Source organism: Ruditapes philippinarum, unplaced genomic scaffold (assembly GCF_026571515.1).
Source record: "Ruditapes philippinarum isolate M1 unplaced genomic scaffold, ASM2657151v2 ctg971_1_1_1_1, whole genome shotgun sequence".
NCBI lineage: Eukaryota > Metazoa > Mollusca > Bivalvia > Venerida > Veneridae > Ruditapes > Ruditapes philippinarum.
In genome coordinates, this window is record NW_026858730.1 from 77,130 (window position 1) to 104,900 (window position 27,771).

Sequence of the window (27,771 nt, forward strand, 5' to 3'; positions counted from 1 at the left end):
TCTCTGTATCTCAGAAACAGCGGAAATTTTGAACTGAAACGATCGTACTTTGTAACAGTGTAATACTGGTGGCGTGGACACATATTTTGATAATAACTTCACAAACGAACGGAATATTTTCCATATAAATTTAAACACGCGGAAGAAGGGACGAATCGCACACGTTTGTTTTGTTTTACGAAAGGAAAAGTAAATAAATAATAAAAAAAGGATTTATATAATTCGTAAGATAAAAACAGCAACAAACGTTGCCTCTTTTTGAACATAATCATTCATTTTATTCGGCTGAAATAAGTTTTCGATTTCGTTACGCCATAAACTATAACTGACGGTTTAATTTGCATTTTCGAAGAGTTTTTTTATTTCTATAAGACGGTGGAAGAAACATAAACAAAAGAAAAATGTGCAGTATGTTGAACATCTTGATTGCGTGTTTGTGTTGCCTTCTTGTTGCTATGGTACAGGCTGCTCCGGTAGTGAAGGATAATTTTGGTAAATATAAAATTTTCATTATTTTCTTATTTTTTTTGTAGCTATGCTCTCTAATAACATCGTAGATCTACCTAAACTTGATTAATCATTCTAAATTATAAAGCGTGTTTTTATTCCATATCATTAATCAATATCATTATTATTATAATTAATAATAATAATAATAATAAGAATAATAATAATAATAATAATAATAATAATAATATAATAATAATAATAATAATAATGATGATAATAGTAAAACTAATGATAATAATTATTATCATCATCATTATTCTTATCATCAATTTCATTCCGTTACATATTTATAAATGATAGTCATTTTATAATAGCATGTACTATCTTAATATCCATTTCATAATCATCATCATCATTATCCCAACAATTACCATTATCTTTTTCTTCTTGTTTTACTTCATCATCTTTATTATCAAAGACACAGTATTCATCAATTGCTTTATTTCTTAAAATTATAGTCTAAGAAAATTAACTTTTACGATTTATTATTTCTGAGTTACAGTATTGTAATTGCAATTAAAATGTTTTTCAATTTTTTGGTTTTATTACTACCATTTTTAAATAACATCTCTTTTTTTCCCGCACAATATGCATAAATAAAACCAGAAATGTTATCTTTACGAAACAAGTTTGCCGAGGACCATTCGTGTACTATTTCAAAAAATTGGAGAGAAAAAAATCGCTTCTGCAAACTATTAAATAAGTTTTTTTTTGTTTTGTTTTTTTGTTTTGGTTTTTGTAAGTTTTTTCTTTCTTAGAATTGATGTTTTTTATGGTTTTTCTTATTTATATATAATCCTAATATGTTCTGCGTCCCACATTGCCATCTGTTTAATGAAATTGGTTGTTTAATATGTTTAATTGATAAATAAAAATAGACTGATTGCAAATGTTTATGGTGTTGTAACCTTAATCGTGGGTTCAAGCTTTTTTTCGTGCCCGACTATATTTTTCTTACAGTATTACATCACTGCTGGCTTATTCCTTGAAGCGAACTTTCGCTTGTTTGAAATAAGTTGTAGGAACCTGTTCCGCAATTGAGAATAAATCAAACGTGCTCGAGCCTGTTTGACGACACAGGCAAACATTAATATAAATCAAGCGGACTCGGGCCTGTTTGGTGACACTGGCAAAAATCTATTTTGCATTTAATATTAATCTAGTGGACTTGCCTGTTTGCTGAATCTTGAAGATATCTATCTCACAATTTAGTATAAACAAACCGGACACAAACCTTTTTTTATTGAAACTTGCAATTTTTTTTATTGAAACTTGCAAAATAATATTACGCATTTTGATATAAATCAAGTGAACTCAAGCCTGTTTGGAGAAACTTGCCAGAATCTGTTTCGCAATTGAGCATAAATCAAGCGGACTCGAGCCTGTTTGATGAAACTTGCATGAATCTATTTCCTATTTTAAGTATAAAATAAGCGGATCCAATCCTATTTGATCAAACTTGCAAAGTTCTTTTTCGTAATTGGGCAAAAATCAAATAAAAAAAATCTGAAGTGTTGCTCCATTCAATTTGCATTTTTATTTTAAAAAGTGCTGTTGGCATTTTCAGGGGTTTCATCTTTGTTGCTGGGTATTTGTTGGATTTTTAAAGTTTTTCTTGTCGTTTTTCTTTTCCTTTTTGTTTACTTACTTTCTGACACAAGAATTATTGATGATAATTGGTGTCCACGTCAATAGGGATGGTAAAATGTCACGTTGAAAATTGTTGTTTACAACTAAGATTACGGTTCAAGAACCTATAAAGTTGAAAATCCAAATTTATGAGTAAACAGAAAAAAAAACACATTATATTCCAATAAGGGAAGAAAATTCTTTGATTTTGAAAGTTAAATAAATAATCAATATATTCAAAGGTATCTATTTAAAGTACATAAAACTATACATCTGCTACGTGCAGTTTCAAAAAATATTGTTTTAGTTAAAAAAAAACAACAACAACAATATTGTAATCTAAACATGATTTATATCAAAGAGAGTCGTGTCTTTAGCAACCTCTGAAAAAGCGACACTCTGTACGGCAATACCCTCTTTACAACAGTCAATAAATTCCTAATGTAAGACTTTATAATAAATTTAACCTCTCTTGAAAAAACACCCTTCAGCAACAAGCAAACGTTTGTCTCGGCAGAGGCTGTACAGAGTTATTTATTTTTTATTAATTTGTATGTTTGTTTGTGTTATTTATATATTGAACCATATTCTCATTTGTTTGTTTGTTCGTGCGTTTGCTTGTTTCGTTGCTTTTTTATAGCTATAGCTAGTTAGTTAGTTAGTTAGTTAGTTAGTTAGTTAGTTAGTTAGTTAGTTAGTTAGTTAGCTAGCTATATAGCTAATTAGTTTGGTTGGTTGGTTGGTTTTGTTTTGTTTTGTTTGTTCATTCTTTTAATATACATCATTATAAGCTTTTTATGTTATAATGTTTTATTTAACCCGTTCAGTCAATTCATTATAGACCGAACACTCCCTCTCTATCAAAACATATAATTTACTCAAAACAAATGAGCCACGTCACGACAAAACCAACACAGTGCGTTTGCGACCAGCATGAATCCAGACCAGCCTGCGCATCCGCGCAGTCTGATCAGGATCCATGCTGTTCGCTGTTATTTTCTCTACTTGTAAAAGGGTTGGTAAGCGAACAGCATGGATCCTGATCATGCGCAGGCTGGTCTGGATCCATGCTGGTCACAAAACCATTATGTTGGTTTTGTCATGACGCGGCTCATATAATGTTGGAGGTTTCATTGTCTAGTAACAAGTTTTCCCTATTTCTATTGATAGACAGAATGTTTTGTTATACAAATAAAACAAGCTAAAATAATTTTCTTCTCTATTTGACAGAGAACCATCGCCGTACAATCAAATTCTACTGTTCTATCTATTGTCAATTTGTATTCCATAGAAATAGTTCCTTTCTAGGATGGTCGCTGCTATTGTCTACTACTAACTTGCAAATGACACCGTATCAATTCTATTAACGCGTCGGAAATGTTACCATAGCAACCTATACAAATTAGTCACTTTTTGTTGTCGAACGTTGCTTTTTTCAGATTTGATTTTCATAGAATAAGATATGTGTTGTTTGCACTCAGTGTTAGATGTAGTATAAAAAGAAAGTACACATTTAAAGACTTTAATGATACCTTATTTATATTGATATAATCTTAAGATGCTCATACGGTCATTTTTATCTTAATTATAAACAAGCATCTGTCCCGTTATAGGTTCAAAACCCTCTTCGTCATGTAAACCTTTGAGATTTTTTGGAAGCGCGATAGATCGCCTTTTAAGTGCCCATGAACCGCGAAAAGATAGATGCTCGCTACCTGATGAAGTAGTATAAATGTGGATAATAATATCATAAAAATAGCAAAATGTAAACACAGTGGTATTTTGACTTTAATACCAAATACTAATTCACTCTTTAACTGTAGATCTACTTATTGACAAAAAAAAATGCAACAAATGAAAAAGATGGTTCAGTAATTTGGCCAATGAGTGAGTTTTTGGGATATAAAAGTACACCAAAATTAAACAAGCTTTTGTGAAATAACAATAAAAGCATTTCTGAGCCAAATGGGCCTGTAATATATTTTATACATAAAATAAAAAATATGCGATATAGTGACAAAATGATAATAATTATAATATCATCAGTTGACCCACATTTTTTCATTCTAAAAATAAAACAGCTAAAACTAATCCCATCATCGCATTTAACCCTTGTCAATTCCAAGAACGCTTCCGCGTCACTCTGTTTTATTTAGAAGCGATTAATTTCCGGCTTCTTCAAGCACTACAATTTTGCCATTGGCATCTTTTCAAAAAATGTTTACATCCGTGTCATGATCTAAAAATACATTCAGTTAATCCCGGCATATTCAAATTCGTCAATTTTTGTGATAGCGCAAGAGTAACAACAATGATGAAAATGGTCAAAACTATATAAGCTTATGTTTGATGAGAGTTTTGATGTATATTTTTTACGGCACAATTTTACCTATTAAAATATTCAATCAACATCTTGTTTCTATGTTTTAAAAATATTTTTCTATTGTAGCATTTGTTTAAACGTTTGACAACAAAAACCGTGAGGTAATATTTCGCTAATATGAAAAAACTATTTTAAAAAGGAGGAAGAGCAACCACCGATTGTTATCAGGAATCCAATTATTTATTTATTTATTTTCGTGACATGACTAGAACGAATTCGTTTCGGAGGCATATTGTGCCTTTAAATGATTCATGTATGTCGATAATATTATAATTGAATAAATCACTGGAACCGTTAATATATCCTGCAATAACTTCCAGTTAGTGATTGAAAGAAAACTATAAATTATTAAAGCGACTTGGATGACTAATTACAAAGAGCAATATTACATGTGTGTTATATTAATATCTGAGGAGAAGTAAACAATGGCGTCATATTTTCTCTGATAATTTAAATCATATTAGGTTCTTATAGTTTCTTTATTGGCGGTATTCAATGGTTAATTAAACGCACATATATACGTTGTATCGTAGTAAGCACAAAAAACGCCTTCGCTTTCATTCGACAGTTTTCGTGATACATTGTACTTTTGTTTTCACGTGCTTTCCACTGTGACGTCATTATTTTTATGCTACCAATATGGCGGCGCCCAAAAGCGCTCATTATGATTAGGATCATATTCAATAAGGGTTAATTAATTCCTCATGTACATATAGTTTATTAATTGCGTAATTCATTGGTTTATTAGATACAAGTGTTCATATTAAAATATGAAAAACAATATCAGTTAGGAAGGGTGGTATTCAATGAACGCATCCCCTACATGACCCAGAAAAGTTAACGTTTCTACCTGCCCATCAATCTATGTTATCGGGCTAGAAGAGAATATCGTGATCAGCTTAAAGAAAGAGCATGTATACATGAATATGATATCATTACCATCTTGTTATTACTGAATCGAAATAACCGAGCTATTCCCAATGTCCTGACGATACACATTCCACCTTTTCACTGTAAGATTGGAACATTCATTCAAATCTCGCAAACGTCATGCTATGAGTACCCGGTGGCTTATTACTTGGTAATCACTTTTTCTATCTTGATCAATGTCTGTGAATGCTTGCCCCCGGAGAACTATTCTATCCTAATCAATGTCAATCGGATGCTTACAACCATTCAATTAAACCACGAGTTCTTGTTAACATCTAGTGTAGGAAACACGGTAGATTATTGGATCAAAGGCGGCCTGCGACAATGTTTGTTGGATTCTATCTGGCGACATTTACAATTAATCCTTTAGGGAATTAGAACGACATTTATCATTAGTTACCTTTGGTTTTGATGTATTAAAATGATACTAAAATAGGCTGGTATCGCCCTTAGTTTCCGCCTGATTATACAATATTAATGGACAGGAAAAATCTTCATTAAAAGTTACAGTAACACTCACCTACGCTTTTTTAACCAATCGATAAAATGTTTTTATCATTTATGGAGAAAAAGTTACGACTTAATGAAATCTGAATTTGAGTTCTGTATAACATACGACTAAGAACTATCTAGCATTCAAACCTTGATTGTCAGAAATCCTCGATTTGGGTTTCATTCCATGAACATTTTACTCTCACTCTCTCTCTTTCTCTGTTTGGTTGATCTTTAATGTCATACATCATCACAAATGTCATCTAATTGAAAATCACTTAAATTGAAACTACGTTTGCAAATATTTACATAAAATTAATAGTATTCTTAATGGTTATCGACTTTATTCTTCATTTGATCGATGGAGTTTTAATTACAATTCGCTCGTTCAAACATACCATTACACTGAGGTCCCGAGTAAATGCTTTCACGTATTTTCAACCAATACTAAAATTGTAAAAAATGATTGACGTAAATAAGGCAAAACTGAAAATTTTACAGGCTAACTGCGATTGAGCCTGTTCAATGCTGACATACTTTAATGGGAACACTCTTTTAGGGCCCTTAGCACCGGCTTAAGTAACTCTTTAGCTTTTAACAAAGAGAAGAGCTCATAGCGGTATATAGCGCTAAATTGCTAAAACATGCAGTAATGTACATTTGTAATAATTATATAAATCTGCCTTGAAATCAGTGTGTTTTACTGATGAGAATTTACAGTGTTTACATTACAGGTTTAAACATCTTTTTAACCTAGAAATTGTCTAATATGATCTAAAATCAACCTCTAAATTCATCAAGTAATATTCAGTACTAGTTGATATCTCAGCATTTTCGCCACTGCGGAATAATCAATCCATACACCCACGCACCGCCTTTTTTACAATCTCCTTTAATATTCCGATAGTTAAATGTCACGTCACAGCATTTTGATGAATGTTCGATTTGCGCCTTGCTGGAAGAGTTGAATTAGATTGTAAGCGGAAGAGCGTCTGGCAGGGCTATCTCCAGTATTTCTATATAACAGGCACCAATCTAGTTATATCGGATAGTTTGACGCTATTCAAGCTGAAAAATGACGCCTACGTGAATGTATTTAACTCAAGGCATTTTATTAACATAGTATATTTCACGTGAACAAAAGGCCAGACTTTATATTTGTTGAAGCAGTTTTTATTTTGATTGAATACAATATACATTGTACTTTTGGCTAACATTGCAATGGAAAATGTCCATGAAGCACTTGTTCTTGTTAAATTATTTGCCAGTTTTGTCACATGTTTCAAAAGTCGACAGATTGTCTTACTTTAAGAATAGGTTAGTGTTAATAAATAAGCATATACAAAATTAAATTTGTTAATAACGGCGCAGCCAATTTAGTGTTTTAGCGATTTACTAAAGTAAATGTGTTACATTTCATCTGAAATAATGTATCCTATTGTCAAACACATAAATTACATTGTAACTTACAATGAATTTGATCTTAATCAGTTTCGGCAATTTCCGAAGTTTACCGACTTTTCACGGTAGTGAAGTGAATGATTTCCTGGTTAATGAAAAGGTTTTGTCCGGATGATGTTAAATCCATTAAATGAAAAAAGCCAGACCATGACAAAACCAACCAACAAACAAACAAACAAACATAAATATTAAAATAAACATGTTCATTAATAAGTTCATACAAATATTTCGATAAGCAATTTTATTTATTGTATTAGTGTCGTCATACGTTTTGTATTAAGAAATATAGACTATATAAACTGTAGACAATATACAAATGTATATATATTTTTCTTTTTTTTCAGATGACATCAAAGCCGCCCTCAAGGCTCAATTGAAGGACCAGGAACAAGCCTTAGAATCACTCGCAGGTGTCCAGAATACAGGTATGGAAACCCTATCTCTAATCTCTTTCATCCTATTTCAAAGTTACCTCTTCCTTCCGTTTGTGTAGAACTCAGAATAATTTAAATGCGTCAGGAACACTATCTTATCCTCTAGACGCATTATTTAAGCGAGGATTCCGGGTTCAGAAATAACTCGCATTGGATGATTAAACATACATGTATGTGGTGCTCAGGTAAAAGATGTGTTTCTTTGTAGGCGTTGTTGAAATAAATACAAAATGTGCCTCTAATGTCACTTATGAATCCTTCATTTACGCTTCGGTCTTACGGCATTTATAAAAAGAGTAACATACAATTCCGTTAAGATATATGTGATGTCGTTTCGTTTTAAATGGTTATTTTCAAACCCGAAATTTAGTGGTGTTTTACCTAAGGTGAAGGAAGGTTCCAGATATCCCTGCCACAAACAAGCTGTTCTCTTAAGTAAACGAGCCAAATATGTTCTTATTTATTACTCTATCTATCTTATTATTCAATACAATACATTGGTATTTAAAAGTTGTAGTTAAATTTATTTTACCATTATAAATTTACTTTTATATGGCAGCGGTTCTAAAAGTTGACGGGATTGATTTATTCGATGTGAAAGCGTTGTTTGGATTGAGGAAAAAACAACAACAAAAAAGTTTAATATTTGATTAATTGCAACATGTTCAAGTATTAAATTATTGTTCATAGTGAATAATTGATAATGAATAATTGAGAGCCAGGTTTTGAATTGACGTCATTGCCTTCGCAAAGTAGTGGGAGTTAATGCTTGGTCAAATTATTGACATTTAACAGAAATGAAAATAACAGTGTAACAAAATCGTTAATCTAGAAAAACAGTAATTGCGACAATTGAGAAGTGACGTGAAACTCATTTATATTTGATTTGTTGCCATTTTTTCCATTGATGTCAACTCTCTTTTATGGACCTACACATAGCATGCTTATTTTGTAAAGAAATTAACGTCTGCAGAAAAAATGTTGTATTCACTGCACATTTATCTATGAAGTTATGAAGTTTGCCTTTATAACGCAATGGTCTGCAAATTCACCAAACGCTTGTTGAATAACGGTAATATAGACGCTTATTAAGAGAAGCACGGTATATATAAAAGATTCAGACAACAAATTGGACGCATCCATATTTAGATAAAAAAATCAGAAACCTCTTGGACGTAACCTTATTGGTCGCTATGGTTACAAAACCGTGTGAGATAATGGACGATAATAAATTATATCTTTCTATGACGTCATAACATTATTTGACCATTGTTTGGAAGAGATTTTTTGAAAAAGCTCTCAAATAAAAGTCAAAAGTCTCTATCAACAGGGAAATTACACCATAAATGATAGCATAGAATTATCACGAAAGGCTTTATATAAGGGATGATTTATTTTATCTATTTTTGTCCTGTGACGGAATTTAAGGAGAAGGCTAAATGTATCGGGTGACATAATGCCGCGACTTTCATACTTTAGCGACGCCAACTATACAATGTTTATGACCAAAACCAGCCACTGATTTGTATTATATCATAAAAAAAAGCAACAAGATTCATACAGAAGAAAAAAGCAAGAACGACACCCCCTCTCCCAAAAAAAAAAAAAAAAAAAAAAAAAAAAAAAAAAAAAAAAAAAAAAACAAAAAAAAACAAACAACAAAAAACAAAGCAAATAACAACAAGAACAACAAGAACAGCAGCAAGCCCTCCCTCTCCACACAATAACAACAACAACAAACAACAACAACAACAACAACAACAACAACAACAGCAGCAGCAGCAACAACAAAACGATCAACAACAATAACAACAAGAGAACAACACTTATAACAGCATATTAAACAAAACAAAACAAGAACATGAACCAAACAACATCATAGAAAAAAGCAACAAAAAACAGTTTGTCATTGACAAATTGAAGTTACTTTCTTGTATTTCGAAAAACCTTGTGCCAGGGTAACGATCAATAATCCTTGTTTTATTTTTTTATTACTTAAGTCGTTATGAAACTGAGTACATTTGACAAATGATAGATTATTGTCATACAGAAAATGTAGAAAAGGTGCTGCTCTTATTGTAGACCACATTATTTCCGCTGATTATCTTAAAAAAACTATTTATCAAAAAGTCTTCATATTCACATACTAATTGGTCATAACTAGTAAATGGCCCCTATTAATATTGGTTTCACTAGGTCAAAGGTCAAGGTCATATTACGGCCACTAGTTCAAAGGTCAAGGTCTTTACATTTCAAATATTGATTTGTTTGCTTTTCTTCCATATATGAACATTTGTGTCGGTTGCCATTTTTTGTTTATTATAGCTTCAAATTTGTATTCATTTCCAGGTTCTAATGGTATTGAATATTCAAAGGCAAAATCCTTCTCGTATTCGAACGTTAATGGTGCTGAAAGTAAACATGAACAGGCAGAAGAGAAAGGTAACTATTTGCTTATATTTTTTACCTATCTATTTCAACAATTCATTGAAAGAATGTGCAATAAGGGAATTATTTATTTGACTTTATAGAAAAAAAAATGTAATTCAATTAAAAGAAAAATATCTACGTGACAGTATAGGGTTAACGCACGTTTTCCGTGTTATAACGTCTGCAGAGTCCCGAGGAACGGTTGGTGCCCGAGCCCGGTAGGGCGAGGGCTCCAACAGTTCCGAGGGACTCTGCAGACTTTATAACACGAAATAAACGTGCGTTGACGCTATTATAGCATAAAATTTTAAAACAGATTCATGATGTATATTATATACTAAACACAAACATAAAATCCTTGTGCTTGAACGGTATTTATCCAACTCTACATGTTTTACGTATGCGTTTTATTTTTTCCGGGGCCAACAACTTGAGAACCGAACGAAATTTCGAATTTTAATTGATTTAACAAAGTTTAACTTTGGAGATATATTAACTTAAGAAAAACATAACATTACTCTACCCAAGAAAAAACAGGCGCCTCAGAAATTCCTAGAATGGTTACAGATTGGCGGTAAAAAAAAGATCAGTGACATCTTTTTCAATTTCAGAACCGTTTTTTTTTAAGCACGCAAGTTTAAAAAAAAATCAGGCATAAAACATTATTCTCTCAAAGAAACATACAGAACATTTATCAATATAAACGTCAATAAAACAACGTTTTCTTATATTCATTTTGTGCTTTCCATTTTTGTAAGTTAATCGGGGGATTAAACTGAATGACAGATTCTATTTGTTTACATTGACAACTGTCCGTTTCTAAGAAAGGGCGACAACCAAGATAAGCTGCGATGTGTATACGCCGTATTGCCGGCATAATTACTTGAATGCTGCTCGCCGTTATGCGACTGAGGCCCTCGAATTAATAATTCCAATATAACAAGAGCGCATGACTGGCAAACAGGCCAAATCGTCACTTTTTGTTTGTTTACTGGGCCCTGTATGTATTGCGCATAGGTAAAACCGGGCTATAACAAGAGCGCGTGACTATGTTAATGCATGGTTTTGGCCCCGTTATAACATGGGCAAAAAAGGGAAAAATAGCCGATTTTATGCTATAATAAACATAAATATATCATAATTCACCATCATCATCATTATATCACAATCAATAGGTCCATGATGAACAACTTGTATAAAAGCTTTTCTTTTGCTCTTGTGCCCTGTCCTGTTTCGCGTCCTGTCTTCCTCCTTCCTTGTGGCCCTTTGTTAGGGGATGTGTTCGTTGGTCTTTTGTTTCAAATTTTAACATTATGTTCCTTTGTTAATTTTAGTTTCAGAACCTGAAACAAACAAACTTTTATCAGACATCAAGGAAGAACTTAACTCCGATCGACCTTCACCGGATGTTAAACCTCTGACGTCATTTAAAGCCTCGGTTGACGTTCCCTCGGAGGGTATTCATAAAGAGATCACAAATAACGGTGACGATCAACAAGATATAGATGATAGTGCTAAAGATCAACTTGTTCCTGAAGAGGTAATTCATCTTTCACTTGAACTTAATGTGTAATGAAATGTTAAAGGCCCATTATGAAATACTTATATTATTATTTCTCGAAAGCTTTTTTTTATAATGTTGGTGTCCTGTAATAGTGTCCAAAAAGTTACTCATTGGCGAATTACCTGAATTTTCTTTTGCTTCTGTTACTTTTTCAGCAATTAGTTTAGAATTATGTATGAAAGTCAAAAAACTACTTTGTTGACATTTTTCTACTTCTGTAACGAATAAATAAAGATAACATGCTCTGAAACAATTATTGAATCTCTAAAAACCTCATGCTTGCCATTGGAAGATTAAGAAACTAAAGCAAAATGTGCCTTTAATAGTTATTATATTGTTAATATTTACTCGATACTTTCTTAGGTCACACTTTACTCGGTATGCCCCCAGATAAGGAAATAAATGATCTTCAAAAATTTCAAACTGACGATTAATATATAGATAGTTTTAGAAATTTATAAATATTCAATATCACGATGTAGGTAAAACTTTGCATGAACTTATTCACAATGCAGTCCACATTTTGCATAAATAATCATTATGCAGGAACAACTTGACATTTTTAATTACAAGCAGGTACTTGCAAATATGTTCATAATGCAAGTAAAATGTAAATTCCTTTGAACAAAAATAAATACAGTGAAACAAGAAACAAAAATAAATAAATAAATAAATAAATAAATAATATGAATAATAAAAATATGAATAAAAAAAAACAAAACAACATAGAATCTAGATACAATCAAAATAAAAGATAAACAAATAGAAAGAAACAAAACAAAAAAGAAAAAAAAGACATAAAAAACAACGGAAAACAAACAAACATAGAAACAAATCGACAAACGTGAACCACAAGGACACAAGTCTGTTGGAGATGTTAAGACAGCAAATCAATTTTCTTTAAGAAATATAGCAATTCTGTTATGAACACCTCATGAAAAAGACACAAAAAGACAGTCATCTTAATGCAGCCGTACACGGCTACTATGTTATCTTTTAATAGCCATCTGACAGACGACAATATCTACCGGAAATGAAATGATCTGGTATAATACACGGTGCTTTTATGTATCTGACACATTCATTAGTGTAGCTTTACGTTGAACTTTACATGAACCGGTTGCTAAAGGTGGAACCTTGTCAGACCCGTAATTGATTTTAACATTAGAGGATGCGAAACAAAATCTGTATAGGCTATATGAATCAAGTTAAGTGTTAGAGCTATATATAAATCATACGATATGATATTATTAAGTTACGTTTATCTGTATTTTCACATCATTATTGTATCCTGGTCTCAACAGCAACATACTATTATAGAGGATATTGAATGAGTGTAAGTTCAATACTTACTCGAATTTAATATTCAATATATCACATACCCAAAATAAAGACCAATGAGTAATTTTTCATTGACGTGCCTATAGCATAACGCTAACATTGAGCACGTCTTTACGCTATGTTTGTAAAACGCTAATGATGTTACGTCAAAATATATGCACGGCCGTGCATTACCATTTTTACGGTAACGCAAAATCGTGCCGGCACGGGTGTGTGATAAAAATAAGCCATGTACTGCAAAATGCGTGTAAAGTGTTTAAGTTGTTTTGTCATGAAATTGTATTTTTAAATTGTGTGTATATCTACATGAATTATGAAGGAAAAAAAACATTAAATTTTCTAAAATAATCTGCTCATGACCGATTGTCTATCATGACGTCACCAATATCATGACGACAAAAATATCATCACGACACCAACATTTCATGTTATGTAAATTTAAGTAAAATAGACAAAAGACGCCAAAAACACCAAATTGTAAATCTTGCAGGCTCGGTGTGATTGAGCCGGTTCTTGGACAGTACTGGAATATACAAGTTAATCCTTGTCGGAAATGACACGTGTTAAACAGTAAACTGGCAAATACCAGTGTATCTATTGTGATGTAAGTCTGTGGAATCAATTTAAGTATTCATGTTTACATAATGATAGATCTAGATTCTAAAGATTTATTTTTTTCTATTTTCAGGGACTCAACAAAATTAAAGAGACTATTGAATTCACACCACGAGTTGTTGCAGAATATCTGTTTAAAACAGGAGAGTCCCAGGAATTCCAAAGTCTTCTAAATGAACTTGTGGTTTCATCTGAGGTAAATACGTGATTTAGTTACATACGTATAAGCATTATACGGTACTTACTGGCTAAAATATTTAACAAAAGTTCGTAAAATTCGAACGCACCAGTATTTCGCCGTTTTAAATGTATATATTTTACTAAAGTCATATGAGCGCTCGTGTCAGTATTTTGCGAGCTTCAGATATTTGCTGTACGTATGTTTCAGTTCTATGTGAGCGTCATACATTTTGTTGATCATAGTCTAATATGCGTTTGTTTTAGTTGTACAAACTCCCTTTTTGCAAACTCCTCACAGCGGTTACGTTACGCTTTGTTACTTTAACTGTGCTGATCAGGGTAAGTAACCGCTGCGGGAAGTTTGCCCTGTTGATCATAGTCATATAACCGTTTGTTTAAGTTTTAAACGAGCGTCACGTGACATTCTTTGTTGATCATACTAATATGAGCGACCGTTTCAGTGTTATATACATGTACATGCAATGAAAACATACACTCATATCATTCAACAGGCGTAAAAATCAATACTGGTTTATATGAAACACCAAACGACAAAATGACCATGCGTAAAGGATTATTTGCAGCATCCCCGATTAATTTAATAGATATATGATACTACAGCTGATTCAGATCAGATTTTAGTTACTCGTCCGCGTAAAACAGTATTAGCTGCCAAAATGTCATTAACTGATAGAAAATAGTAATTATTAATATATTTTTGGCGGCCATCTTTGACGCCATCTTGAATTTATCGGACGGACGGAATAGCATCAACTTAAGCAGTTGATCTACCCGCACTTATGTATTTATTATCAATCGTTCGCAGTGTTTCATTTTCTTTTGAAGACACACAAAAAGCAACATTTTTATTTATTCAGCAATATAATTTCTTTCCATCGCACTGTCCGTTCATTAGCTGTGTTTCGTGATAGCAGTAAACTCTTTTTTTCCCCGGAGAGTCTTCCTACGCGTTTTTCCATATATAGAATCATCTTATCAATTATAAGAGATATTAATTTGAAATCCAATGACGTCCACTATAACTTTATATTTGCGAGCGGATACTATAACTCGACTAATTATGTCCTTCAAAGAAACCGATATTTACGGCTAACCTTATTAATATTTACAACAATGGACGATGACGTCATTTGGTCACGCAGTGATAGCCATTGTATTTATGGTATCTAAGTATTCCGTGACAGTGTTAGACCATATATTTTTATTACTTTTACAGTACAAAAACATATCTGTCTTGATTTAAACGAGTAACGCCCATTATTGAAGTTCTCGGGGATCTTCTTATCTCTAGCTATATATATAACGTGCTATTATTGAAAAAAGTACTTATTCAACATATTGATAAAATATACACTATTTTCTGAAACAGAAATAAAAATCTCTTTGTGAAAGAACACACGTTGCGAGGTGATAGTTTTGTTTATAATCTATTTTACTAGAGAGTATTGTTTGGTTTTATTAACCTGTCAATTACATACTGATTACACGGTCGATGCACACAGTATATTAATCTTCGGTAGATTTTCGGTAAGTTCCGTGAGATGTACGCTGTACGATGGAATTTAATTTAATTTGTATCTCTCAACAAAGTGTTCTCAGCGTTATAGCGCAATAGGGTAAAGCACGAGCTTTATACTCTATGTGCCACGCGTGTTTTAAGTTCGAGACCGCGTAGGTCTATGTTTTTATTTTCTTATTAATACTTTCAACAATATTGGAGCTATATATGATTATTTTATGTTGTTCGTTTTGTTTTATTATGTTTTACTTAATTTTGTTATATCTATATTCTTTTTAAATAACATGTTTTAAGAATTCATGTTTAAAATTAAAACGGATTTAAATCAATAAATGTATTTCCAATGCTGTAAAACACACTACAAACTGTTCCATTAAAATATACGGCAAAAATAAAGAAAGAGTACTAAAACAATGGCAACAGCAAGGATCGAACCACAGACCTGTAAATTATCAGGCATTCTCTTAACCGACTGTACTATTGTGAATTAACGAAAACCTTCACATTAAGCTGGCGTGACTTTCAATCCATGACAAATATACTCCACATTAATTCTCGTAAACTACACGGACCAAACCGAAGTGGGATCGAATATTTAAATGAGTTCTATAATGTATGCATAATTGACAGGTCAATAAAATCAGACTATAATATAATTTACAGGTGATTTAATTAATGTTTACAACAAACGCTGATGACGTCATTTGGAAAGATGATGGTGTCATTTGAACGAACGACTCTAAACAATGTAATGACATTTTGTAACTAGGTTAAATTGCAAAAAAATATTGCTTACCAGATTCGGCATTTGTTGTTTCATCTAATATCATATAATCAAATATATATTTTTTTTATCTTTGCCATTAAAAATTTATTCGCTTTCGCATGTCCATTCCAAATATTGCAGTCATAATTACAAAATGAATTAATTGCGGGCAGATATTTGATATTTGTGAAAACGAATGATGACGTCATAGGGACAAATTTTCTCGGTATCATAATATGAATCTGTCACGGAATGAAAGCATATATAATTTTATCCTTTCAATATTTCTATGACATTTCCAATCATTCTTATATGTTGTACAAAATAATGATACTTTTGAATTCATCTGTGAAATGTTATTAATATCTCTAATTGCCTTGTCACATTTGCAATTTCGTAATTTGTTTTTCCTCGTTAATTGTCGTAAAATAACGAGAACGTGTCTTTATTGCCACGTAAATATATGTAATTCTTTGTAAACAATTATTTTAATGAAATTTAAAGAGACTCAAAAGTTCTCACGAACAGGTGCGTGAAAGATTATTTAAAGAAAGATTTCGATGATATTATCAGAAGCGTAAACAAATTTAAAACATGACGTTTTGAAAGATTCTAAAAATTGTATCTGGAACTTCATATTGATAAGAAAAGTCACCGCAAAGGACCCTGACATTTGTTTAATAATGTTACAAAACAAGTCGGTTTGGTATGCTACGATATAAGAAAAATCACTACAAATGACCTTAACTTTTGTTAAATAATGTTACAAAACAAGTCGGTTTGATATGCTACGATATAAGAAAAGTCAACGCTTTATGTAAAAAATGAAAATTTTATGTTTTCAGACTATTGAAAATTATGACCTGTTATTTAAATTTATTGTTGACTTCAAATTAAATTGTGCCTAAAAATGACAAAATTGATACAAATTCTTTACTATTCTTTGTATACAATGTTCCCGAAATTATAATTAAGAATTATACGACTTTGGCCTCTTTTTAAAATGAGGATTTTTTAAGACATTGTTTCCATTTTAATTTCTTTTTTAACAGAAAATCTTGTAATGCTTTGTATACATTGTAAACTGTATATATATATAGTGTATATATGAATTCTTTAAACTGATACTAGTTAATTAGAATTTTAAAAATTTCCAGAGATATTTGATTAGAAACTATTCGATTGGACCAGGGCTTCATCTGTATTATACATTAGATTGCGCGCGTCACGATTTATGTTTATTGTGCTAACTTATGTTAATTTATGTTAATTGTTTAAAGGTGTTCACAATTTGAAAAAATTATTTGTTGACGTTTTAGATTACGTCAGAAGAAGCCGAACAATACGAGAAAGCTGTCATGGACGAACTATACAAGCTTGAACAAGCCCAAAACAACAACGTACGTCTTTTCCTTGCATATATTTTACTTGCTTTTTACTCCTACTAAATTGTTTGATTACAAAGCAATATATTCACGCGCAATAACATGCCAAACTGACCTTGGAGCAACTACATGAAGTACATGTAAATTAAGTTGTTTTATTTAAAAATATCACCTACAGTTACCTTGTCCGTTACTAACAATTTAATGTACATGCGCTGTAGGGTTATAATTTATACACATATAAGAATTCTATAACAGCATTAAGATTCAAAATATTATTGTAGAAGTAGGATAATTACATTACTAATAATATCTGTCATATGTTGCGGTTCGGACCGGAATATCCGTCCCGAGGGGACCCGCCCATTGGGCGGTAACGAGGCTTGCCGAGTTACCGCCCATGGGCGGGTTCCCGAGGGACGGATATTCCGATCCGAACCGCAAACATATGTTAGATATTTTTTCTTGCATATTCTGCCATATTATTTCATATTTAAAATGGTTAACCTCAATATGATATATGTTCATGGAAATTAAAGTCATTTCATCCGTAACTATTTTCTTACAATAGCGTATGAACTTACAACTCAAATAACAACGGCGAAATGACGTCATCCTTAGCACATATTTCCCTTCTAAAACGACGTCATTTTAACGCGGTTCCTCCATAATGTGCGCTAAAATGACGTTGTTGTTTGGCACGCGACTCATCTGGCACCCCCCATGCCAGATGAAATTTCCGGCATGGGTAAAACTCACGGAAATGCCAGTCTGCTATGCAAGAATATTGGTTCCTGTTAGTGTTATTTGTTTTTCCCATTATGTCCAGCAAATTAATAAAAGCATTATCCCTTTTTTATGAATCTTTGCTTTGAACGCATACTGGTGAGAATGGCGATATGAAATTGCTTGAAATTGTTCTTTTTTGGTGATGTTAATGAATCAATGTTTTTTACGCATTTACAGCAAATGGAAGAATTATATGAGCAAGGTCTTGCCGGCGCTGCCAGACCATCTTTCCCAATGTACGGTAACTTACAGGTGCGTTTTAATTGTCTTACATTTGTTAATATTTGTTGTCACGCCCCTTTTTTATTATGATCGGACTATAGTTTTATAATGTAGACATTTTAACCTTATTTCCTATGTTCGATTATGTAAATTATATAATAAATAAATTAGATTATAATTGGTGCAATTTCCTTAAATATTTCAAATATTGTTAAAAAAGAAAAGAAAAATAACTAAAAATGTATCATCTGGATATACTTGGTGTATATCTAAATTTATTCTGGTCACAATTTGTTGTTTCTTTTTGTATCAACGCATCGTTTGTTACATTGTAACAATTCATGCACGACCTTTGCATTTTGCTTCAGGGACCAATGGATGTTTACCCATTATACGGATATGGTCAGAACCAAGGGGGTAAAATACAACAGCCGGACAATATGGATGACTATCTTAATTACATGCTGAACAAACCCGTGACACTTGATGATATGATTAACAGCGTAATAGATACGTGGCTTACAAACGCTATTGTTAACGGTAAATATATATACAAATATATTGATATCTATATTACAACGTACCAGTACCATAGCTTTGTTTATAGACGTAAAACACTTCTAAAATATCCTGATTAAAACATAGCAAACGACAATTAAAATGAAATATTAGCATCATTTTCTGATTGTTAAAAAATAAAACACAACCAAGTTTGATTCTGCATAAGCCGGTGCTATGGGGGACGGTAACTTACAATTACAAGTACCGTCTATGAACAGGGTCAATGAAACCCAGCCTACAACGTTTAAATTTTGCCGTTTTTTGGCTTTTGTTCCTAAGAGGTATCTATTCTAATTCATACAAACAGATTTCCCGATTTCTCCAAAATTTACCTTCCTTGCTTAAAGTGGCGGCCATTTTGGAGGTCAATATTCTATATGAATATTACACAAATCAATGTAAACAGCTGATTTGTCAAAATATGGTATACGTATGCAGCAAAATATTATTATAACACCAATATGTAAACAATTTTTATAAGTTTTCATGAAGATGATATTAATCTTTAGCATATTATAGTCATTTCGACCCCCCAAAAAAGGACGACCAGGGGAGGTTATAATTGCTATGTGAAAACAAAATCTATATTTGTCATATTTATGATGATTTCATATATGTGTTCTCCTTTAAGTAATATATCACTCGTAGGACTTATATGCTTCCTTTTTAAACACATATTGTACTATTGACTGTATGCATATTGTACTTGTACTGAATAAACAATAGGCATCTCTAAACAAAGTTGCCGTAGCCAATCTCCAGATTTTCGTAAAAAGCATATGTAATTTTGTGAAAGGATCCAACAACAGAAAAAATTAATTGTACTCTTTAAAAGTTATAGATATTCTTCAAACATTTTATAATATATAAATGCCATTTTAAAAGCATTTTTTCTTTAATAAATCTAATATGTTTGTATGTTTAGACTCGAAGGGTACATATTTTTATACACGCATATTTCCACTCTACAGGCGATCCGGAAGCAGAAGAAATTCTGAGCAATATTGTCGATTATGTATCACGTGATAACGATCCAAATGACGAAGAACAAGTAAAATCAATTTTAGGTATGTCTATACTTATGAAGTCTTGTCATGCAATTAACCTATTATAATACTGCACATTTATAACAACACTGTTCATTGGCTAATCATCATCGATGTATAATTGAATCATAATACTGCACATAATTGTGAAAAAAAATCATTGGCTAATCATCATCGATGTATAATTGACTATTATACGTAATACTCCGTATTTGTAACAATAATGCTCATTGGCTAATCATCCTTGATGTATAATTGACTTACACTGCACACATTTGTGACTAGAAATGGCTAATTGTTTCATTGGTTAAACATCTTTGATGTATAAATTGACTATTATAATATGGCATTCATTTGTGACAACAGTTTTCATTGGCTTATCATCATCGATGAATAAGTGACTAATATACTGTAATACTGCATATTTGTAACAATTATTTTCATTGGCTAATCATCCTCGATGTATAATTGACTATTATAATACTGTACATATACAATAATGTTCATTGGAAAATCATCACCGCTGTATAAACAATACTGCTGTGAAGTTTTCACTTAGGTGCATATAATGTAAAGAAAGCAATTATGCTTGGTAATATAAGCACATTACGTGCTGGAAAAAATATATCATTTAAGCCGTTGGTAGGGGGGGGGGGGGGAGTGAGAATCAATAATCCCTCATGAACAGACTCAGTCAAACCAAGTTTGTAATTTTCATGTAATTTTTGCTGTTTGCATTGCTTTCATGGGATCACCCCTTTACAATTTTAGCCGTGCATTAACGGCTGTTTTTGAACAGAGGAGACCGGACAACTTTTTACAGCTGCCACAAAGCACTTACAGTCCGCTATTGCGAACATAGACTCAGCTACTGCTGTGAACAAAAAAAAAACTTGACCGAAAGGAGAGATCCCTTATAAGCAATTAAAACAATTATACATTCATAAATATTGCAAACAAGGATTTTCAGTTCAAGTTACTTACAAAAGTCTGAAAAAGTAATCACTTGGAAACATTGGAAAAAAGCAAAATTTCATGAAAATTGCAGACTCACTTTCATTTAGTCTGTACATGAGGGATAATGAAAATATGCAGCATCCCTCACGCTCCCTGGCACCGGCTTGAGCGGAACTCAATTCTCCGCACTTAAAAGTGCTTGACTCAATGATCCCAAAGGACCAGAAAAATATAACAACATCGAATCCATCCTGATCAAATGTTCACGTTTTGATGATAACATCGGTTCGGAATATAACATGTCAACTATCATTTGTTAACCCGTACCCACATCTAAAATTGCTGACTCTAGAAGTCGTGTCGATCATTTCCTCTGTAATCATTTTATAACGTTATTCTGATACTCCCGTAATGGCTTTGACATTTCGGAATTGCGAACATATCCGAGTAATGTAATCTTTCTGTTAATTGAAACAAGTGGTACAAGTAACAAAGTATCGTAAAGTGGTACATTACGTGAACATTGTCAGCACTTTGACTAGAAGTAATGATACATAATTATAATAGTTGTTTCTGCTACATACAAATGACACTCTCTCTCTTTAACAAACTATTGTAAAATTGTAAATAGTGACACATTTAAAGGTATTTGTATATCAAAAGTGTATCAAAATGATCGAACTTATAATGCTTTAGATGATTTTCTTAAAACAAATATTATGTATACTATATAGATAAACAAAATAAATTGATAATACATTGATAAGCACTTTCAAGCGATTTAAATACTTATAATCTAATGGTAAATTGGCAAATCCAAATTTGAAACTATAGAATGCATTACACGTGGTTTTAATACAAATAATCCAATGGGAGTATTGACAAATCCCCCAGCGCTATAAGCGCTTAAATATTGAAAACTGCATGCGATTCGAATGGGAAAATGAAAATGGAAAAAATCCCATGGGAAAAAAAAAACTGATTTTGCAATGACTACAGCTTTAATGGATAGTATAACGATTATGCATGAATTAAATGCTGCATGATGCAAGTATTTGTTATATCAGTTAAACATACATATTTGCATATTTCATTTCACATGATGATGAAATGACATACTCATTAACTAGCCAGATGTTTCAAAATGAATGTAAAATACAGTTAACTCTACTTATAATGATATCGTTTATAACGATATACCGCTTATACCGATGCTGTTGTTTCAAATTTATTGCCTCTCGGATTTAACGATACCCGGATATAACGATATAAATTCGCCTGTCCCTTGAATATTGTAATAAATGGCGTTTACTGTACACTTAATGTCAGAATCTAATGTTTTATCTAATGTTTTAATGACATTTAAACTGAACCTATTAAACATGGTTGAAAATCTTACCATTCAATTTGCTAGACTTTATATAAGACTTTTGTCTATCATGTTATTCAGGTGACATATTTGCTGAAGCTATTTTGGAAGACCTTGCACCACGTATAGAGCCACAAGAAATACAACTCGGGGAAGACCAAATGTCCGAAGCTCAGCAAGATGATATGGAGGAAACAAAAGCAGACATGGCTGACAAATCAAATAATGACGAGACTGAAGAATTACATCAGCAATCAGCAGAGACAGAAGCCGAGGAGAAGCCAAAGGGTAACTAGGCACTGCCTTATAATTAATATACTTTTGTCCAAAGCCAAAGGCAATTGTTAAAAGTTTTGTTACAATTTTTTCTGGTCGTTCTTGATCATTGAGTGCAGCACGTTAGTTTTAATGATTAAATACGGCTAAAGTCGGTGCTATGGGGCATAGGACATGTTGCACTTTTACAGTATCTCTAGTGAATAGACTCAATTTAAGAGTGTCTACACTTGTTATATAATATTGATGCTTCCATTGCTTTAACGGTAATATTTACATGTAAGTCACACCTTTTCCCATATTTTATCGTATTTACAGATCATTCTGCAAACCACGCTTAAAAGGGAATGCGAAAACATTTAGTGAAATTTGTCAGACATGTTTAACGCACCAAAAAAAAAAAAAAATAAATAAAAAAAAAAAAAAAAAAAACGCTATTGTCGGTGCCTTTATCAACCGGAGAACCCCTTCAGCACCGGCTTTAGAACATCTTTGTCATTTTTATAATGTATATTGCCCAGTTTTTTTCTGTAGAAGTCAAAAGCATACAAATACCTAATTTTTCTTACAGAAACTGCATCGGAAGCTGGGATATCACCAGAGATGAAGATGTAATTGTATAAATGTATGTTTGCTGATTGTTTGTATGATTGACAATCATTATCGCGACAACAAATTTGCCTTTGTTTAATTGTTCATGGACTAAAAGCATATATAAACAAACTAGACTGAATTTGAAGTTGTCGTATTAATAACATGAACTACACGTATCTATATTTTGTTATACACAGTGGAATGATATACATGTATGTGTGTGAGAGTTACCTGTCTGGATGGCAGACTGCCTTTCAAGTGATTTTCTTGTTTAATGTTACGAACAATGGGTGCATGAACGGCCTAATATATTCATCGTGAAATAACATTTCTTTGGCTGCATAATGAAATAACAATTGTTTGATTTCATAATGAAATAACAATATTTGTGGCAAAGAGTTTGAACCTTTTTCTGATTCGGGTTGACGTTATGAAGTCAAATTGTGACAAGTGTAAAAGACATTATTATTATAAAATGATATTTTGGAAATATTAATATTACTGCTGTATGAAACAGAAAAACATGTTGCGAGAGAAATAATGCTAGAGTCCCCACAACGTGATTCAACACCATTTGGAGAAAAGTTTAATATATTGTTTGTAAGGTTTTTATATACATGTATATATATATATAAATAGATACAAAAGAAGTATACTGAAAGATAATAACACATGTTAATTGTTAAAAATATTCTATTTTTCTCTCATCGCAATTACGAAACATTATTATCAAAACATCATGTTATTTATATTAAAAATGATAAACTAACTTTTTGAACCCGCATTTTGTTATAAAAAGTTTTAATTCCTCATCAATTTTTGACAAAGTACAATTTTCTGTATGTAAAGAATGTGAACTAATCTGTACAAGCAAATATGACAACAGTTTTACAACTCACGAAATTCTGTTTATAACATTTACTTGACAAGATTCAGCTGACAACGTTTAGCTGACAACGTTCAGCTGACAAAATTCAGTTTAACAATGTTTAGTTGACAAATGACAACTGACAACATGTGTGTACATGTAGTGGAGCAGTCTGTGATATTTTGTGATGAATGACAAATGAGCCGTGTCACGACAAAACCAACATAATGGGTTTGCGACAAGCATGGATCCAGACCAGCCTGCGCATCCGCGCAGTCTGATCAGGATCCATGCTGTTCGCTATCAGTTTCTCTACTTACTATAGAGTTTGTAAGCGAACAGCATGGATCCTGATCAGACTGCGCGGATGCACTATGTTGGTTTTGTCGTGACACGGCTCAAATGTATTATTTGTGAAAGCTTTCTTCACATCAGCTTGATTGTATGATGGCTATTTCTCCCCCCTCTTTAGTATACATGTATCGTTTCAAATTTTGTTATCATGTTTCGTGCTCAATGCAGCTCGTACTTTCGTACTTTGTGAATGGTATATTTTGTGAAAATAAATATCATATTTATAGATATTTGATATAAATAAAAATACAATAAAAAACAGCATGTAAATATAATTACTTGATCACTTATTTAATGCCTGTACCTGTGACGTTTTGGCTTCTTTTTTAATGGTCAAAACATAGCATGTATCCTTTTATGATTGTTTTGTGTTCTTGAAGTTTTAATAACAGCCTTGTTCCTTCCCTTTTGTACAGAATAATCTTTAACAATTTTTAATGAAAATTAATGTATTACGTTTTACGTCATCATCAGTACCCTTTGAGCGACATACAGAAGAAAAAAGACGTGTTGGACCATGAGCCGGTGCTAGGGGGCATTAAATATGTTATTAACTTATCTCTAAATTTGCAATATATTCTCTATTATTTTATATATTCTGAAACGAAATTATTGTTTTTTATTACATTTGATAACAAATCGTACAAGATACTTATACTTCATGATGTTTTAACTTTGATTCTGTGAGGACAACAATTGTTTCTACTTATTATATTATTATGTTTTTACACTACTTTTCACAAAATATATAAATGACCTGTAACAATTGTTACTTAAAACAAAATATAATATATATTTTGCTTAAGATAGGGAAAAAAACGTACAAATAGTTTTAGTTCATCAGATATTTGTACATCACAAATGTTTCCTTTCAATTTACTCCTGCATAAAGAGAAAGTTAATTCACTTAAAGATATGTTCTGTAAAATTAGGCATGAACACGAGGCCAAAAAAACCCCCGACGAGGTTAAATAGTCGTATGGTTCCTCTTTCAGGTTGTTACAGATTAGATTGTTAGCGATTATTTATTTTTGCGAAAATATTCCCTCGCGAAACTTTCTGATTTTTTTTCCAGTGAACTTAGCCTCCGAGACATTTTTTCTCAGAGTATTTTGTTTCTTTTCTTTTTTATTGAAAAAGGGCATCATTTGACATTTTTTCATATTTTAACAACTTCTTCATTCATGTGTCATTTTAATAGACTAGAAACTGCTGTAATAAGAACAACATATGTAAGAATGCTTTGTTTTTTTTTTTTTAATTTTTTTAATCTTTGATACAAATTTTCACACCTAACTATAGCTGATCTATGTATTTCATCAAAAGATATGATAATTTCAAACTTAAGATTTATATCATTAATATCAAAACATGTTTATAATATTTTTTTTATAATAATTATGATAAATAAAGGTGTAAGCATATGTTTAAAACGTTGTTTCCCTAAATTCAAATGTTTCCGAGATATCAGATTAGTTTTAATTTGAATATTTCCTTTAAAAAAAACTTCAAAGAAGACTGAAGAATGTAAATGCTCTTCAGTTATGGAGGAAATAAGGAAAATAATAATAATGTTTATCATTACAAGGTGATTAATGGGATATTGATCGGAATATAACAGAACAGAACAGAATATTCAGTCTTTCACATGTACAGCGTATCGAACATTGATATAATTTTGATAATTTGGCACCGCTGTAAACATTATTGAATAGAATATTAATTGAAATTGTAGGGAACACATATTAGACATTGATACATGTGTAAAGTTAATGATTTGGCATTACTTTAAATATATTAATTAGAACATCAATTGAAAAATGTAGGGAAAAATATCTGGGGCTGATATAAAGAAAATGATTTGACACTACTGCAAAAAATATTGAATAGAATATTAATTAAAATTGTAAGGAACATAGATCAGACATTCGTATAAAGTTGAATGATTTGGCACCGCTGTAAAAAATATTTTAGAATATTGAATAGAATATTTATTAAAACTGTAAGGAACAATAACCAGTGTCATACATGTTCATGGTAGAACAACAAAACAAAATAAGCATAATAAATTTATGCAGGGTTTTATTTCATGGTGATCCACCGTTTAAATGGCTTCATTATTAAAATGTTTAAGTATTACTACATATTTGAAATTTTTCACATGCCATATCTGTCTGACTTGCTTTCCCTTGGTCATAAAGCGTAAGATTTCAATAGTTCATGGAAATTGGCGAAATATGCCGAATTTTCACGAACATATTACTGTGTAAAACGACAAATATTTTAATAAATCATTGATATTTAAAATTTATCTTCGTCAAAAAACAGGTACGTTAATATACATATCTACATAAAAGGTTAATTTGGAAAAAAAGGTCTTTATAGTTGAATTTCGGACAACTTTCGAAAAAGGAAAGAATAGAGATGAGAACAATTATTTCTTTTAATTTGGGACAGAAAAATACACTTATACTTTTAACTATATGGCACATATTGGAAATGCATTGATTTAAATACTATGAGTTGAATTTTCCATGAAGAAATAGCAAACTTTGGGCAAAGAGCAACATTTATGCTCATAAAATTGATGAATAAGAAACAAAGAATAATATTTTAGTTAAGAAAGATAAATACATCTTGAATAAATTATATATATTTATATTTTTACAAAAGCTAACTAATGATTTTGTTTAACTTTGAATAAATCTTAATTTCTATGATTGTTTTGTTGTCTTTTCATTTACGTTTTTTTTTGGTTGTATTTTATGTCACAACCACACTATGAAAGGTGAAATACCAAGGACAAAAAGTCACATGTACTCTGTGTGTTAATAGAGGCACAAAGAGGGATCTGAGAAAAACCCTTGATCTTCCGTACAACTACTTGTTAGTTTCCTAATATGAAAGAATCCAAATTTCATGGCGGGATTTGAACCTACAGCTAAGATGGGCAAGCTGTTCAGAGTAAGCAACCTTAACTACTGGGCCAAAGAGACCTTCTTAATATGCACATGTTTGTTGTGATAAATTGCAATAGAAATTGGCAACGTTTTCTTATTAATCCTAAAAAAGCAG

The 27,771-nt window shown here is 31.7% G+C and overlaps 1 protein-coding gene across 1 annotated transcript; it reads left to right on the plus strand.

The window, feature by feature from the left end:
- On the plus strand, window positions 1–27,413 carry LOC132754076 (uncharacterized). Its single transcript, XM_060744670.1, has 11 exons — window positions 1–492; window positions 7,750–7,830; window positions 10,189–10,281; window positions 11,604–11,809; window positions 13,863–13,985; window positions 17,595–17,675; window positions 18,627–18,701; window positions 19,040–19,211; window positions 20,204–20,299; window positions 22,686–22,892; window positions 23,452–27,413. Exons 1-11 carry the CDS (start codon window positions 402–404, stop codon window positions 23,493–23,495), a joined length of 1,269 nt encoding a protein of 422 aa, XP_060600653.1. The 5' UTR covers window positions 1–401; the 3' UTR covers window positions 23,496–27,413.
- The last annotated feature ends 358 nt before the right edge of the window (window positions 27,414–27,771 follow it).